Source organism: Oncorhynchus mykiss, chromosome 16 (genome assembly GCF_057628025.1).
Source record: "Oncorhynchus mykiss isolate SJ-2025 chromosome 16, ASM5762802v1, whole genome shotgun sequence".
NCBI classification, from domain to species: domain Eukaryota; kingdom Metazoa; phylum Chordata; class Actinopteri; order Salmoniformes; family Salmonidae; genus Oncorhynchus; species Oncorhynchus mykiss.
Window position 1 is genome coordinate 17,480,663 of NC_143037.1, and position 18,600 is coordinate 17,499,262.

The 18,600-nt window shown below is 43.1% G+C and overlaps 1 protein-coding gene and 1 long non-coding RNA gene across 6 annotated transcripts in view; both read right to left on the reverse strand.

Annotated features, from left to right (window-relative positions):
* Positions 1-3,426: 3,426 nt before the first annotated feature.
* Positions 3,427-18,600, reverse strand: part of LOC110491482 (thyroid hormone receptor alpha-B) — a 149,493-nt gene continuing 134,319 nt past the window's right edge. For 3 of the 5 annotated variants that reach the window (XM_021564964.3, XM_021564965.3, XM_036946367.2), the window contains 5 exons: positions 17,804-17,951; positions 17,446-17,651; positions 8,574-8,720; positions 7,218-7,476; positions 3,427-6,943 (listed from right to left, as the gene is read on the reverse strand). In XM_021564964.3, the coding sequence (XP_021420639.1) occupies positions 6,693-6,943; positions 7,218-7,476; positions 8,574-8,720; positions 17,446-17,651; positions 17,804-17,951 (1,011 nt within the window). In that variant the 3' untranslated portion in view covers positions 3,427-6,692. Of the gene's footprint in view, positions 6,944-7,083; positions 7,477-8,573; positions 8,721-17,445; positions 17,652-17,803; positions 17,952-18,600 lie in introns of all 5 variants that reach the window. The other 2 variants (XR_016487158.1, XR_016487159.1) reach the window with 1 other exon arrangement.
* Positions 12,431-15,074, reverse strand: LOC110491487 (uncharacterized). Its single transcript, XR_002468842.3, has 4 exons — positions 14,787-15,074; positions 14,483-14,542; positions 13,898-14,055; positions 12,431-12,952 (listed from the first exon to the last, which is right to left on the reverse strand). It is a non-coding gene; the product is annotated as an uncharacterized LOC110491487 (long non-coding RNA).

Sequence of the window (18,600 nt, forward strand, 5' to 3'; positions counted from 1 at the left end):
CAAGTTTGGAGAGCACAGTACAGCAGTGCACAGTACATTACAGTACAGAAAGGTACAGTACGATACAGTAGAGTACATTAAAGTAAAGAAGGGTAAAGTATAGTTTAGTACAGTAGAGTACAGCACAGTAAAGTATAGTACAGTATAATATAATGTATTTTACCCTACATTACTCTTATACTCTACTGAACTAAACTGTACTCTACTGTACTGAATTAAACTGTACTGTAGCTACTGTACTGAACTGTGCTGTAATGTACTGTTATGTTCCAACTTGTGAAACATAGCCTAGACATCTATGATTTGTTCAGATTAGGTGTGGTCCGGACCAACCAAATTTGTACTTGTTTGGGGGCGGAGCTCATTAGGGCTCCCGAGTGGTGCAGCGGTCTAAGGCACTGCATCTCAGTGCAAGAGGCGTCACTGCAGTCCCTGGCTCGAATCCAGGCTGCATCACATCCGGCCGTTATCGGGAATCCCATAGGGCGGTGCACAATTGGCCCAGCGTCGTCCGGGTTTGGCCGGGGTAGGCCGTCATTGCAAATAAGAATTTGTTCTTAACTTACTTGCCTAATTAAATAAAGGTTCAATTTTATATTTACAAATAACACACAGAATGCTTTGCAAGTGTCTGTTTTTACATTTAACATGTACATTTTGGTCATTCCGCAGACTTACAGTCCATTAAGGTAGATAAACAACAACATATCACAGTCATAGAAAGAAAATAATATTTCTGTAACCGTGGTCTGCTGGTTTATTCTGTAGGTTGGAATGCTTGGAACATCAAGCTCACATAAACGCATGTGACCGGTGGAGGAAATAATAAATAATAATATTTGCTGCAATCTTCAGATGGCTCCTCTTTCCTATATTCAATTGATTTATTGTTATATAATTTATATAAATGTTACATATTTTCAACTTTCATTCAGAATGGAAAATTAACCTTACTTCAACGTCTGGAAAATACGTATTTTCGACATCTCTTCAACGTGATTTTGCTTACTGGGTAGATTCAATATTTTTAACGCTCAACTGTGCAAGTGATGAATTTTTCTCACTCTAATTTCTAAATGAAAAATGCAAAGACACAATTCACGTCTGAGGCTGCATGGGCCTTGTTAGGGTATCACTGAATTGATCCACCAAACCATGAGAGTGTTGTATCGTGTAGACAAATACTGTAACACAGATACAGCCATGCACGTACGCACGCACGCACAGAGATTCCGGAGCAGTTTACAACAGCACAACTCTATCCAATCTTCTATGATATCAACAGCGTCCTTCCAACTCCACTTGTCCTTTTGCCATCTCAACGAGTGGGCTTGCTGGTCCCCAGGCACCAACCGGTGAGCTAGGTCATGGTTGGAGTGTGAAGACAGGGCCTTTGGGCATCCCGTCAAACCTGGGTCCATTCACTTGAAAGCCCTGAGCCTCGGCACACACAGAGTAGCAAGGGTCTTTGCTCCCAGATCAAATAAGGATCACTGGGATTCATGCAGTTGAGTTGGGGGAATCCAGACAAGGTTGAAACCGCTTTAATATAAGCATGGCTGGCAGGCTGGCTCGCCAGTAAAGGGAGCACGCTTTTGGAGGGGTTGGAGGGGAATTGCATAGACATCTTGCTACTTGCGTTTCTTTTTTTGTCTTCACAAAGCTCTACATTTGGTAAAGGTGGAGCAAACAAAGCCCCCAAAAAACAAAACATCACAGACAATCCTGTCCCTCTTCCCATGTGTCAACCTGTTGGACTGAACCATGATAAGACAGCTGATGAATGGACAGGGGTGTTGGGGGATTCCATTTAATTGGCTTTCCTAAATGAATGTAGTGGGCAGTAGCCAGGCAAGCTGATATATTGGAAATATTAGTGAAGTCTTGACATTCCCCTACCCTTTGTTATTTAAGGACTTTAGATCAGTGATTCTCAACTGTTTTTTTAATAAAAATAAATAAATACTCCAGTCTGAGCTTAAACGACTTAAACCAGGTAGAAAGTGTGATAATGAATTTAAATGTGTAAATGATTTCATCTCTGAAAATGTTTTCTTCAATATAGAGCTGTTAGCAGCACTATTTCGGTTGATTTCGTGGGTCTCAAGCCAGTGAGTTTATTAACATTCTTCATCAAGAATATGAGCAAAATTATAATATTGACAATGAAAGAGGTGGGGATGTTGTTCTCATCATATAATAGTTTTCCAGATTGTATGTTGGCAATTATTTTTTGAGATGAAAATATTGGGTCGCGAGTGAGACAACCGGATTCATTTTGGGTCCCGGGACAAAACCAGTTGAGAACCACTGTTTAAGGTCACTAACCCCCCCCCCCCCCCCCCCCCCTCCCACTCTCTACCCACTCTCATCATTAACCATGAAGAGACCAGTCTGTTGTAGGTAGACACACATTGTAGCCATGAAAGCATTAAGATTTGCTGCCAGGACATACTGTAGGGATGGCTAGCTATCTCTTTTCTGAGAACAAGAGGCACAGGGTCAGTTTAATAAAGTCATGGGGTAATTTTGAATATGGGTCGACATGTGAGAGTGCACACACAAGCACACACACAGATGTATGAAGCATTAATATACATTGCACATTTTTTTTCTTACTTTACAAGATGGCGGGATGCAGGAGCTGGCAAGGAAGTGCTCAAGCCTCAACATCCAGTATGTGAGTGTTGCATATGATTTTACATATACTGGTTTTTCATATTTCATTTTCTGTATTTACGTCCTTGGTTATGGCCAAAATCAAACAAAATAAAAATCAAACAGAAACATAGTTTTTTTTTTTTGGGGGGGGGGGGGTGAAAAAGTATTGCACCTTGCAGATGGGCAATATTCTCAGTTTGTTTGTGTGTAACATCGATGTGACACCACCATCCGTTCTGCTGGTGAGCGGAAGTGAGGTTGCGGGTGCCGGGCTCAAATCCAGCCCCGTCCTGTCAGCTACATTCAATACCATAGAGCACTCAGCCATTACAAAAGACTTCCCCCAAGCTTTGGGCCATTCACATTTGGCTTCACTATATATGGTTATGGAAATATCTGGGAGTGGCCAACTGCCAGCCAGCAATCCATTTCAGCATCTGATGATGATGCAAGACTTTACTAATGTTAGGTATCCTATCCACGATCCTCCTAGAACCAATTTAATAGGTAGCAAGCGCAAAGGCTTGAGGGTAAGTCTTCTGTAATCACTGCATATGCGCACGGGCCACAAGCACATATCGTTTTGCGCACTTCCACATGCGCCCGTGAATCATCACTCCTCCCAAGTTCATTTGAGTTTTGTGTTGTGTGAGGTATGAGAAGATTGTGTTTCATTTTTTTAACGTTTTTTTTGGGGGTTGCATTATTTTTCCTGTTTGTGTTTTTTTTTTTTTCAAAGTCGTCTTTCATTAAAAAAAAGGAAACAAAATATATATAAAAAGAAAATATTCCTGTTTTTGTTTGTTGTAAATTCCTCTTGATAAAAGGGACGGACAATCGGACAAATACACAGACAACAGAGAAGTCAACACAAACTATAGGTGATGTGAAAAATAAGTGACATTTCTGTCTACGTTACACTGCACGCATCGTCAAAAAGTGACTACGGCTGTTCTTTTTTTCCCGTTTTACACAGAGCAGTCTAAGCGTCATAAACAAACATCAACAAAAAATAACATTGAGATAAAATGTAGAGAGAAAGAAACTGCTTATTCTCCAAGCGTTGAACTTTTGTTCAGGAGTCTTTTTAAAGTCATCTTTTTCCTCATTTCGCTTTTCTGGGTTCATAATCATACCCCCCCCCCAAAAAAAAAAATTTCCTCAGAAGGTAAAGCAGCATTTCAACCCCTATTGTCACACACATACCCAATCGGCTCACGAGAATGAAGGACATCACTATTGCGATAACTTTTTTTCTGTTATTGATTCTTTTTCAAAGAAGCTTGGAATTTAATCCATTGAGTGCCGATTCTGTTTCTCTTGCCGATCGTCTCCATTTGAAAGTTGGTGGCTCTCCTTATGGAAAGCTGAAGGGGGTATTTGTGGAAATGAGGGGGGGGATTAAATGTTACAATGCGGAAGTGAAGGGGGAGACCATCTGATATACTGCCATCTCCCCCTTCTCCAAGTTCACAAACGGTGCTTCGACAACGGGCGACGATCCCCCTCTAACCCATGCCAGATGAAGGAAGTCTCTCTGTCCTGCTCCCTTCGCTCTCTCCTACTCTCTCGTTCACTCGCTCCCACTGCTCCTTCGCTGTTCACATTCATTCGGCGATGCCACCCTAAGTGAGCTGCTATGGCCATCCTTGTCTCACAAGGGAGAGGCCTAGATTCCGTTTGGTGTCCAGGGACGTCTCCTGCCCAGTGGGTGACGGTTGGAGGAAGGCTGTTGATTTAATACTGACAATGTGACTGGGTTGGTTGGGAGCCCCGTCCCAGTGGGCCTCCATTAGAGTAGGCCAGGACTCCCAGAGGAAGGTTCATGACTGACAGATGAGTTGGGGCTAGGTTGTGCAGTTGCTGATGAGGGTGGGGAGAGGGGTTTGGACCACTGCAGTAGTGCAAAACCCAGACCAGCGTTGCTTGGGCCAGGGCCGGGGGTGGGGAGACTAGTGGAGTGGGAGGGTGGGGCACTGTGGAAGGGGATTCTGGCTGCTCCACCAGAGCGGTCTGAGGTCTGCTTACAGTGGATTTCTTGGTTGACTCCTCCTCCAGCGGTTGAGGTTGAGTTTGGACTCCTCCTACGGCGGTTGAGGTCGAGGCAGCGACGCTTGGCCATCTGCTATGAGTACCCGCCATCCCGATCCCGCCCGTCGCTCCGCGTCTTCAGGCGTTCATCCACATGCTCCCGGGGTGCTGAAACCCATCCGTCCATTCATCCCTCCCTCCGCCTCGTTCACTCGTTCAAAAACTACTGCTTGGCATTCAATAAAAATATGTTGTATTTGAACTTTTTTCCCCTCAAAAACAGTGGTAAACACAGCCAGTGGCCTGGCCTGGCCACCTTGGGGTTCTACGCTTCCTCACGGTGTATCGCTCCTCTTCCAGGGTGACAGCTGGACTGTCCATTGTACTCCGTCACGTGATTGATTTGCTTCAGTTTCAACAGAAGAAAAAAAAGAGAGTGATTCCAAATTGAGAAACTTGGTCCCACATAACAAAAAAGAGAAAAGCTGAACATAATGGTTACCATCCTCCCCTCCCCCGAAAAAGAGATAAGTGACCGTAGGGAAAGGCAGGCCCTCCTGTCTTCAGTGGTATTTCCTTTTGTCTGAGTGATAACACTGACATTGTGTATCCTGTGTTTGTATGATTTGTCTTAATGTATGTGTGCCTACGAGGTCACACGTGCCTATGTGTGTTTGTTGAGTATCCTTAAAAGTGTGTGTGTGGGAGGAGGCTGGGGGCAGCTGCCCTGTGTCCAGAGGTGAGGTAGAGCCTGGCGGCGCCCCAGCCTTGAGGGTGTGCCCACTTTGAGGTAAATGGCAGCCGTCATTGGCCTTGCCCTTTCTCAGTGACCCCTACAGTAACGACCGACTGTGTATGGAAGCCTGAAGGGGCCATACTGAGCTGAGTCACACAGGCGCGGATTCAGACTTACTTACCCTGCAGGTCAGGGCTACAGCACAGCAGTATATACAGTAAATAAGGCTTTGAGTTTCTGAGGGTAGGGGTGTGTGTGTGTGTGTGTGTGTTTCAGGATGCTGTTCAGTCTCCAGGCACTGAATCTGCTTGCCAGCTATTAAATCTATATTTTCCCTCCCCCCCCCCTCTCCTCTGAGAACTCCTGCCAGTGGCGCTTCTCCTTCTTTCTCTCTTTTGTTCACTGTTATGACCTTCCTTGGAGAGAAAAGGGCTCAATTGTCATTCATGAGAGGGTCTACTGTTGGCACCAGAAGCACAGGCAATGACAAGGCAGGTCTGCCCAGTGTGTGTGTGGGTTTGAGAGAGTGCCAGTCACAGGCGCTTGCCTAATGACAGAACCAAAGGTAGATACGGAGCCGTGGTCTGTAGTTTTACACATTTACACATTTCAGACAACTGGAGTAGCCTTATAATACAGCACCTGACTTGGTTAAAAACATGCTCACGGTCCAGTCTGAAAATGGCTCAGTTGTGTTCAGCCGTGATTGTAGGTACTAGTAGCTTTACTCTACGGTAGGAGTTATATGGCACACTCAGTAACTCTGTGTGTGTCCGGGTGTGTTGTCAGTGACGTATCTCCTGAATCATTGTCTTACACTAATTCGGGGAGTATAATTAACTGACCGGTTTTAAAAGATGGTTGCCATAAATTCAAACAGGTGCAAACCTGCAAAGAACACCATCTAGTGGCAATGTGTGACAACTGAGGTGCCTCCAATAGGGCTCTGAGAGGGGAGCCAGAGTGTGTGTGTCTGTGTGTGTTGGCCTTGGCAAAGGGCTGCAACTCCCACTGGATAAAACACCGTGCTCAGACAGGGAGGGCCGCCAAACTGATTCCCAAAAACAGGTATGAAGAGGTGGTAGGTCAAAAAAAATGATATCCTGTTTGTTTGACTCCTGCTGCTGGTTGCGTTGTTTGTTGTTTACCACGTAAATGTCGGAAAAACACAAGTCCTGCCAAAATCCTTCCCAGCTTCAGAAAAACATCCCTTCCTTTCCCAAGATGCCTCAAGTCGCTCCACTACTTCCTCCGGGGGTGCCACTCACACTTCCTGGTCCTCGAAGACCTCTAGGAAGAGAGGGGGGAAAAGTTCCGTCGGACACTCCACCTTCATGTGGAGGAAGCGGCTGGCGTGGCACGCCCCGATCATGCGCAGGTCCGTCACCTTCATCAGCAGCTTGGGCCAGAAGTGGGGAATGTTGTGCTTGCGGTAGTTGATGTAGTGTTCAAACGCCAGCAGGTAGGTCTCCTGGCATTTCTCGATCTTGTCAATGTTCGTCAGGCCCGAGCGGTCTGTGGCCGGGGGCAACGGGAGGGAGGGAAAAAAAGTGTCAGTAAACGGAGAGGGTAAAATTCCACCTAGCCTATCAGAGAGAAAGATGTAGGCCAAGTTGTTTTCAGCTAATAGTACAGCAGATTTTATTTATACTTACTTATAGTTCCTTCAGATCCACACAAAGTGCCTAGGTAGTAGTGGCTAGGGGGTGGATTTGGAACTCGGCCTGAATCCTCTGACCTGAATGACCTCAGTTGACCTCTTGCCATTGACCCTTGACCCCGTCCTCACCTGAGCTCATGAGCAGCACGGCCTGCAGCAGCGCCACCTCCGTGTCATCCAGGTTGAACTGTGCCAGGCTCTTGCCCAGGTCGAAGATGGCATCCGACACCACGCCCAGGCCGCCGTTCTTCAACTGCTCCCGCTTGACTGCCATCTCGCCGCTAAGGGTCAGCGTCTCACTCTCTGGGTCGTAGCGCACGGCGGCGCGCAGCGACATGATCTCCATACAGCAGCCTTTCAATAGGATGATCTGGTCCTCACAAGGCAGCTGGACAGAGGAGAGGAGAGAGGGAGGAGGGAAAAGACGTGAGAGTAACAGCAGAGTTTATTGGTCGGTCACAGTAATAGACTGAATTGTACACCAATATAAATACCTAGATTTTCATCAAATAGTAAGATAGCACAAAGGTGTGTGTGTGTCTGTTTGGTTTTACTACTTTTACTAAAAAGGCTATTTTATGCTTAGGGGTGAGGCTAAGATTAAAATTAGGGTTAGAATTAAGGTTATGGTAAAGGGTTAGGTTTAGGAGTTAGGTTTGAAGTCAGAAGTCCCCACAAGAATAGTAAACAAACAACAATTTCACCAACTGGGGACATTTTGTTGGTCCCCAAAAGGTCAAATGCTATTTCTAAAGGGGTTTAGGGTTAAGGTTAGAATTAGTGTTAGGGTTAGAATTAGGTTTATGGTTAGGAGCTAGGGTTAGTTTTAGGGTTAGGTTTGGGGGTAAGGTTAGGTTTTGGGGTTAAGGTTAGAGTTAAGGAAAATAGGATTTTGAATGGGAATTAATTGTATGTCCCCACAAGGTTAGCCGCGCAAGACTGTGTTTGTGTGTGTGGGGAGCGTGCATTGATAGCGAATAGGATGGGTAAGATCTGGCAGCAGCCTGTTCATGTCATGTTCAGTTCAGAGAGAGAAAGGAGGAGAAAGGGAGGGCAAGAGAGACGGTTAAGGAATGTAAACAACATTAACTTGAAGGCCCTTTTCCATTCTTCGATTGGAATTTCAAAGGACATTTACATAAGTCGACATTCTTTCCAGCTGCAGTGGTGTAGGCTTCGTGTGTAGTGTATGTAAAATAATGTTATATCAGCAGCAGTCTACGTTTACCCATTCAGCCATTTTGTTTGCCCTGTGACCTTGTTCCTCAGGGTGTCGTCAGAGAAAATGTACATCATGCACATTATACATATTTCAACATGCACTTTCTACATGCATAAACGTAGTGTAGTCAAGGTGCCAATATTCCCTCAAAGTTCCTATTGCATGTCATTGTGGTGTGTATATTCCTTAGATGTGCTGTGATTCATACAGTGTGCTGAGGGGGCTTACATTCCACGCCCACACACACACACACAGGGCTTTACCTCCGAGAACATGGGCAGTTTTTTGGCAAAGTCGACGACGCGGGTGATGGCAGGGGTGATAATCTTGGTAAACTCACTGAAGGCCTCCAGGTCCACCTTGTCTCCGTCCGACGTGGGGGCCACCGGAGACTGACCTATGTCCTCCGGCTAGGGGACAGGACAGGGGACACAGGGACACAAGTCAAGAAACTTGAGTTAAGTCCTTTGTTATGCCATGAGAGTGTGTTAATTTGGTTGCTAGTAAGATGCCATGAATTAAGCACATCCAACAAAAGTGTGAAATTAGATATAGCAGACATTACGACTGAATAGTTTTAAAAAATATATATAATAATAAATAAATAAAAATGGTTGACATAATTGAGGAAGATGAGATGTGTAGTAAACAACTTCTTAGAGCGCTAAAGAAAATCCACTTAGAGATACAAAGCTCATGGTCATATGCAGAACATGTGGTTGGTTTACATGCACCACTAGCAGATGGGATTCTACGAGGCTCTCTAAAAGACACATCTGGCTTAAACTCTTAACCTTAGTCCATCCCATTTCATTGTGAGTTGAGAAAAGGCTGAAATGTAAAATAACATAAGGCTTTGTCTTATTTTATAGAATTAAGGACGCACAATCTATACAAAGCTTATGGATGGCGTGACTGTCAGGATTATGCGCCCGAGAGTCAGGTAATTACCTAAAATTGGAATAATACAATAATGCTTTGATTACAGTATATACATTTTCCTCAGCCTAACTAAAGCTGAGTTTCAGTGGTTCAAGGACAGCTGTGTTTATGTTTCAGAATTGAGAAATAGTTATATCTTGACAGAACAGAAAAACAAACGAATTTCAACTGAAAACATGCCACGTTCTACAGCTCTGTAGTGAACTAACTCAAACCAACTGCAAAATGAACCTGTCTAGGTTTCAAAGGTTGACAAAGTCATTCTGGGGTTAAAGACGGTAAACCAAAGTATGCTAACCCTGTCTAAGCCGCTTGTTAAAATAGGTCAAAGATCATGCATTTACTGTCTTTTAAACCACTCTATTAGCAAACTGAGGTTTGAAGCTAGGTTGGGTGACCAGACTGGCATTACAGGGGGGGGAACTGGTACACAAAAGTAAGGGTCAACAATCCATTGTAACCAATGCCCTCAAACAACCTCATCATCACTCAAGCAATTCAATTTGCAAAGGGGCTCTTTCCATCTTGACCTTCAATCAAATAGGTTAGACATAATATAATGGGTCCTCTGCAGGACACAGGGCTGGAGTTGGAGTGGGCTGGAGCTTTTTGATTTGGCCGGTGATTTTGATTCTAAGTGGCTGGGCGGTAAATGTAGTCTATGGCTTGTTAGCTACTGTTAAATGTAACTTATTTACTAGCATACATTCTTGTCCAGAGCGACTTACAGCAAGTGCTAACAAAATGCATTACATACTGTAGAAAATGTATATTAAAGGGAAAATTCACCACTAGACACTATCTGGGGTGTTTTTCCAGTCTCCCTACATAATTATGAGTGATAAGAGGGAAAATTCACCACTAGACACTATCTGGGGTGTTTTTCCAGTCTCCCTACATAATTATGAGTGATAAGAGGGTGGTTCAGACATAATTATGCATTATAGCTGTATTATTTTTTTCGTGCCAGGAGACGTCATTGGTTGATTGAGCCTGTTCATTAAATTACTTCACCAATCAGTGCGTATACAGCAGGCAAGCTAGTTGTTTACGTGCTTGATGGACAGACAAGTGGGTTTGAGGAGGCTTGAAGCACCGGGCATTTGTTATGACATGCATTATATGGATTAGGTCCACAGAATTATACCTAGGAGGAGCGGCTTCTATGGAGAAACGTTGAATGTCCTTTGAGCTAGCTATTTATTAACAAGCTTGAGCTAGCAAGCTTTTGTGTGCAGAGTGGCACCAGAATTAAAAACGCGTCTTACCTTTCTGTAGTTAATCAATCCAACGTGAAAACTAGGCCTATGATATCCTTAACTAGCATTGAAAAAGTTAATTAGTTCTTCTCAAGCTAATTAAAAATATATATATTCTGAATAAAGCTTCAACGTGACATCAGTAACCTATGGTTCGGGGGGCAGGTAGTTTAAACACGCACAGGCAAAGATTTTCAGCTTGCAGGCAGACAATGGAATACGTTTCTGGTTGACAAGAGTGGGGGCTTTGCATAGGTGCTTTGTTGCGTTTTGTTCTGTTCTGAGTAGAAAAAAAATGCCTGGAACATAAAATAACGTTATTAACCGGTGCCCATGCTTCTAAAATAACGGTACTGTTCGTGGACAGTATTGGTCACTTTCATTCCAGGATCCATGTTTGTTCTTTTTGAAAACGTATTAGATGGTTTTCTGATATGTTCTCTGAACCGGTTCCAACCCCTACAGACAGCCCTATTTATGTTAGCCGGAATACATTGAAGACAGCGATAAAAAATAATTGCGAGACCAGCAAGCAGCAGCGGCGGCCTAAACCAGATGAATCAGGAGGGCAAATGACAGTAATTTTGCTGCTGCTAGCTAGCTAGCTATATAACCTATATTTTTACACGAGGCGGTGTTGTTCAGTACAGTACAATTTGGTGATTGATTCGGACATAACGGGGCTTGCTAGTACCACTACAAGCCAAGCTATCAACGTTTAGCTATACCTAACATGTACTGTAGTCTAACGTTATAGCTAGCCTCAGTGCCGCTCATTAGGAACAAAACTGGAGAAATGTTTGGATGATGTTGGAGAGTAAAGGAATGACTGGCCTTATGACTCTAGTCTTGGAGTAACTATACCGCTGTGTTGTAGCCAGCCAGCTAGCGTGTCTGTTGGATATCTCTGTTGTCTGTTGGATACACCTTGCTGCTACAGTAAGAATACAGATGGTACAGTGATTGTCCATGAATGTCTACGTGTTTTTCGTTTTTCTCTCACAGACAATACCACTTGGATTTAAAGAAGTTGACTCAAGAAAGAGTTATTACACTTTTTTATCCAAAGTGTAATTAATAACTTCACCATGCTCAAAGGGATATTCAATGTCTGTTTTTTTACACATTACCATAGGTGCCCTTTTTTGCGAGGCATTGGAAAACCAGTTTTTTTTGTTGGTTGGTTGAATCTGTGTTTGAAATTCACTGCTCGACTGAGGGACTTACAGATAATTGTATGTGTGGCGTACAGAGATGAGGTATTAATTCAACAATTGTTAAACACAATTACTGCAAACAGTGAGTCCATGCAACTTAATATGTGAATGGTTAAAGTTGCAAACCTGTAACTTTTTGGGCGACCCGACCAAATTCAATTAGAAATGTGAGTTATAGATCTGTCATTCTCATTGAAAGAAAATCTAAGATGCTTCCCGTTCTTGGTTTTGTACATCAGCTTCAAAACAGATATTTCAATGGTTTAGTTAGATGGTACAATGATTCTCTACACTACACTTGCTTGTTTTGTCGCAAACTGAAATTGGTCTTAGAATTTTAGCATCCAGGAAATGGCAGAGCGATTTCTGCATAGTGCATCTTATTTAGGCTTGCCATAACGTGTTTGAATTCTTATTGACTTAAGACATTTCAGCTTTTTAGACATTTGTAAAAAATCTTGAAAAACATAATTCCACAATGAGATAGTGTGTAAGGTGAGTGACAAAAAAATATATAAATGTAATACATTTTCAATTCAGGCTGTAACAACAAAATGTGGAAAGTCAAGGGTGTAAATACTTTGAAGCCACTGTATGCAAGTATTCCCATTAGTATATATTTTTCTACTGTATATACAGTATGTCATACATTGCCATAACTTCCTGCATGTAAACTCACCTCGGTCTCCAGAGCAAATAAACGTTGTCTTGAAAACAAATCTGTTTTATTTTAACATGTTTACTTGCCAACAAATTCAAGTTTAAATGATACACCAACAACCATCATTTGTTTTAGCAGTAAGATTGAAGCTAGTTTACCAAAGTACATTTCATGAATATCACAATTTGAAGTCGGCACTATTGGTTTCTAATGCAGCTGGAATCATTTAGTCACTTGTCAGTACACTTGTATAAAATATATATATATATAAAAAAAATGTATAAAACACCATTATATACATATGTTCAACAGCTAGCAATAACTATACCACAATGCAGTTGAGCATACTAGGCATTCTATATTATACTACAGCATCAGTCTAACTGAATATGGATGATTCGTTGGTTGAATGTTCCTGGCAGGTTCCAGAATGTTTGTGTGCTGAACGTCTTCTTGTGTTGGGTAATGGCAGCTGGTTTAGCAGGCTTTGGCGCTGTGGTGATGTTCTTCACCACCCACTGCTTCGACCTCTTTGCAGATGATTTCTATGTACTGCAAGTCTCCTTGAAAAGACATGAAGACTGTTCATGAGAATGTGTAACCATACAATAAACCATGTTAATCTATAAACAAAAAAGGGTACAGTAGACTGGTGTGTTTTTTTTTTTACACTTAAAGTCAATAATTGGGCATTGAGATGGGCTGTTAGCAAATATTTGAAAAGTTTGAGGGGGGTTTGACTTGTAGACAGTCTAGTCATTTATTGTTACATGCACCAACAGTTGAGTAGACAAGCACTGCCAACAATAGTGTGAATAGGCTAGAAGAGTATACTAACAGCCCCTCTCCCCCTTGCCCATGACTCTTAGTTCCATTATATATAAAAGTAATTGGACGAAGGCGTCTTCTGTAAGGGGGAGTTTTAAGAGCCTCGACGCTCCGTCTGAACATTAACATGCATCGCTTGCAGCACGGTTTTGGAAGCATAAGGACATTATCTTTCATATCAGCGAGAAATAATGTTAAAAAACAATAGGTTAAATTGATTCACACCTTTATAGGGTTAGGTCTACCTGTGCTAATTAGCTATCAGCGTCTTCGAACGGCTGTATGTAAATGGAAGACAGACACCACAAACGTGTTGTCACTGAAAAATAATGTTGGCTGCAGCTGTTTTAAAACAGGTTATGTGTATTTTGCATTTGTGATATGAAAGTATAGGGATATATGTTTCTAGAACCGTACCACAATTGAGAATCGATTCACGTATAGATGGAGTATTTGGCTGTCTTAGCTTCCAGAGCCAATTCGCCCTTTTAACAGAACATGTAAGGTCCTTGGACTAAAGAGTAACGCTAGCCTCCTTTAGTCCAATATTGGGCTACTCTCCCCCATGCCAAATAACTGATTGCAAGGGTGTGAAACATTTGAGGAGCACTTGTCTTGTAGACAGTTTAGTGTATTGGTGATTTTGTTTTCTCAAGATGATATTGTGCTTTCATAAATACCCTTGGCTGTCGTGGCTTGGTTCAAAGTCAGATGATGTTGGCCTTGAGCTTATTCCAGGCTTAAAGTTGTCATCCAATGGGTCTAAAGGCTCTGTACTACTAAAGCTGGTGTCATGGTCATGGTCGGCAAGATGAATCATCAGCAGCAGGATTAGTCTCTATGGCACACAGTAGTCAGTGATTAGCCAACATTTTACTACTTTGTCCCCATCAATACACGCTCAAAGGTACTATATTCACCCCCCCCCCCCCCCCCCCCCCAAACGTTAACAGATCATGCATACTAACCTTCACACACACATACACACAATACCCACCCCCAACAGACACCAGCCAGTCAACCATACCATCCCCTCCTTACTAATACCTCCTTTTCTCAAAATGTAGACTTCAAGCCTTGCATGAACAATCAACACATCTTCCATAATACAGAGAACTACAGTAGAGGTTGTAGCCTACTTGTAAACACACCAACTATGACAAGACACGGACCATGTTTATGCCTAGCTCCAGTAGATGTATTTGCTCATCATGCAGTCATGGAAAGATTTGGTAAATTTTCGTATGGTATTTTAGGTGACTTACACTAGTTCCTGGTGCTGAGCTTGATGTTGATGCCACTGCAGATGTTGTTGGAATCGGACTCTAAATTGAACACAACGTTAGTCTCTGCGGTAGTTAGTTAGCTAGCTAACGTAACCTAAAGAAGCTAACGCTAACTTGCAAAGTTACAAATCACATCACCAGATAGCAGCTGGCTAATTACATATGATATGCTTTGGAATGTCTAGCCAGCGTATTGTGAAAGCCAGTTATCAAAATGTTGGTTTAGATAAACACATGTAGTTTGCTAGCTAGTTAGTTAGCTAGGTAATATTAGCAACGTTACCTCGACTTGACTTTTTTTTCTGCAGCGTTGATGTTGGCTGATTGGATCCCTTCCTCTTCGAAGTGAAGTAGGAAATTGATGGAATAGCATCACTTTTCAACAGTCGACGACATGGAAAAAATCATCAGTTGAGACTTCAGTTCCGTTTTGAAACACTCTGGCTGAAAGTGCTGGTTACAAATACAGGCATTTGTATATTTCTCACATCAACTGGATACACCTCCACAGAGCGGTGGACATACGTCCTGAAATCTGGATATTATCGTTTGCTTTACAACCACGAAATGTAGCTGGCCCGTTTCTACCGGTGAGATGCAGAAACGCTCGTATTTGCGTGTAGTGAGGATTTTTCAAATATTTTTTTTATGACACATAGGATAAGTTAACATATTAATGGACATATATAGTGAAATAGAGCATAGGACTTTTTAAGCCTCATGTACATATTTTTCTGCTTATAATTTCTGACATTTGGAAGGCTATTTGTTAGCCAACTTGTCTATAATTAGATATGTGCAGCTTCTCTTCTGTCATTACTTAATGCTCGTCTAGAACTCTAAATAAGCCCTTGCTCGCTAGAATGTCATAAATCAACAATCTAGTTGAGATTGGTTAAATTTGAGGACATTTAGGGACCAGGGAGATTTCCAAATGACATCAGTTTAAAGGAAATGAAAAGCTGTGAAAACGATCAAACAACTGATAGTATTTCATTTAGTCTTGAATGTCAACTTTTATTCTCTCAAGATGCGGAAAGAAATAAATCAAATTTCTCAACTCCTGTTCCCATTTGTATGCCATTTGATAAATGCAAAGAGACATCACTTACAAAACATCAAAATGTATGCATACACTGCTGTCCGCTCGAGTCTCAGTCACACCACATTTTGGAGTGTATTCCACAAGTTCTCAAGTCTCAAGTCTATTTGCTCATTTTTCATGCGACTGACATGCGGTAATGACAAATAGAATCTTTGTTTTAATTATTGTGATATGTCCACATGTTTTACCAGTACGGCATACCCCTACTATTTATTTACTGGTACTCCATACCAGACCTGTTTCTATTAAAGTGTTAGAGGTGAAGTACTATATTCATCTGTTAGGTTAATCATATGACTTCAGGCTAGACATGTGTTATCTTGGTAGTAGGTGTGGTTCAGGAATGCTCTCAGCATTCTTCTAATGCCTGGCATTTGAGTCCCATTAAATTAGCACTGCTGTGCCCAGAGCCACATGTGATTTGTATCGCTGTGCATTTCTGATGGGCCGTGTTGTAGGCTATTTTGGGAGTATAAGTTGATAGGACATTTCTGTTATGGTGTGATGTCATTGCGTCATCACTTTTGCTGAGCTTTAAAACACACACACACACACACACTCACACACACACACACACCGACCACAGCGCCAGAGAGAGACACATTATGTCACTGCTGTGGCCAACACGCAAGCACATATACATTTCACACACATACTTCTCACTCTCTCTGTCTCTCCTTCTGTCACTCACTCCCTCTCTCCACATTGAACCATTAGTACTTAGTTCTCCACAGTAAAACCATTGCTACACCCTTGTAACATGCTATCCCAAACCTACAGTGTCTATAAGGTCCCTAGTCTAGAAACTCTAGGTTTATGGATGAGACATGTTTTAAATGTTATATGTGTTCAGGTATTTATAGAAGAGCGTTATTTTATATATTGGCTGGTAAACCTGCAGCTTGCTCAAATCCAATGTTTAGTTTTGGGTTGGCAGTGCTTGGACACACCTCGTAATGGTTAGGGCTATTTAAACAAGCAAATTGACTGTGGCTTTGCGGGTTAATTGTCTGTGGTATGGGTGATTCTCTCAATCTAGAGCCTTTATGGGAGAATTGGGGCCTTACACTGGTGTGTATGTGTGCGTGCATGCACATGTGGGTGTATGAGGGGGACATTGTATCGTAAGTGTGTGTGAAAAATAGCACATAGAAACATAATATATCTTTAAGTGTGTGTACATGTGTGTGAAGAGGTAGCTTTATCAGTGTTTGTGTGTTTACACCAAACGTCCCATTTCCTCCCCCTCACACCCCGCCACTTCCTGAACACGGTTGCCTAGCAACACCGACGACGACACCTGCCATACACAGTGAGCCTCTGGGACCCCCGCCCTTTTCCTCCCAGGTAGATCACCCGTTCCTGGGGCACGTTGCTAATAAAACCCCCTGCTTATTTCCAGGGCTTAGTGTCAGCCATGCTGTGAGTGAAGAAGCCAGCTGATAACCCAGCACCCGCTAGGCCTAATCCCTGGCTAACACTTCCTGCCGCTGTGCGCCCAGAGCCACCTGGCCCATGGAAAACATATGGAGATCAGTAGTCCTACCAGTACTGCCACAGGGTATCCTGACAGGAATAGCCCGGACAACATGGGAACATACTGTAGTAGTAACTGATCGGCAGTCGAGATGATGGATGGCACTCAACGTAAATGCTAACGGCGCTATTTAGCGTAAAGCCCAATTTATCACAAAGGAGTCTAAAACAGCCAGCCAGTCAACAAAACAGAGAACCAAACAAATACTTATGTAACCAGCCATTTAGCCAGCCAGTCAACCAGAAGCTGGCAAAATTATCAGCCCTATTGGGGTGAGGCAAATGGTGCTCATCCTCTTACCAGGAACTTGCGTTTCTGTTTCCAGTGGGAGCCCTGTGCGTTGGTGTGGCGGTGGGCCTCGGTCAGCATGCGGATCAGCTCCCACTCTGAGCCGGTGGGCTCTGGCCGGTTCTGCAGGGTCTTCACCATCTCCTCCTTCTTCCTCTTCTCCCGGTTCTCCTCGATCAGACGCCGCTTGGCCACCCGCTTGGAGTCGTCCAGGACAACTGAGAGAGAGAAAAAGAGGGAAAGGAAAAAACGAGGGAGAAATAAAATGATTTCAGTTACATCAAGGAGTCACGAGTCCAAGCAACCACATGACTTGTAAAATGTGTGTAATTGTGTAATGTGTGAGTGTGAGTGTGTGAGAGACACTCACGATCCATGGCCATGCCCACTGCGATGCACTTCTTGAAGCGGCACAGCTGGCACTGGTTGCGGGTGATCTTGTCGATGATGCAGCAGCCATCGTACTTACAGGAGTAGGCGGGGTGGAGGTTCTTCTGAATCGTCCGCCGAAAGAAACCCTGGGAGAGCGAGAGGGAAGAGATGAAGAGAGGGGGGGGGCGAGGGAGAGAGAGGGTGGAGACAAAACGGAGAGACAGAAAGGGAAGAAGGAAGAAAGATAGAGGGAAGGAAGGAGAGAGAAAGAAAGCGTTCAGCATAACACTGTTCAGTGCCACCTGTCATACAAGGAAATAAAGTGATGAAGAGAGCATCTTTGAATTCTCAACTTTCTCAGCTTGATAAAACACACCTAAAAATACAATATTTCTTGTTATTTGCTTGAGCTGTTATGGATCCAGGCGGTGTGTGTATATGTGTGTGTGTGTGTGTGTGTGTGTGTGTAAGGGGGAGGATTTGACAGGGACGGTGGGAGTTCACACAAGGCAAAAAGACAATGATGCAGGAGCGAGAGAGACAGACCGACATCCTGGAATATACAAGGCCTGAGGTCATCTGCCTTTGGCCTAAAGAGCAGGAACCCAAGACTTCATCAAATAATTTGGAAATACAGACATTGTCATCCTACAAGAAACATGGTATAGAGATGGACCCACTGGTTGCCATCAAGGTTACAGAGAGCTGGTAGTCCCATCCACAAAACTACTAGGTGTGAAACAGGGAAGAGACTCAGGGGATATGCTAATTTGGTATAGAGCAGACCTAACCCGC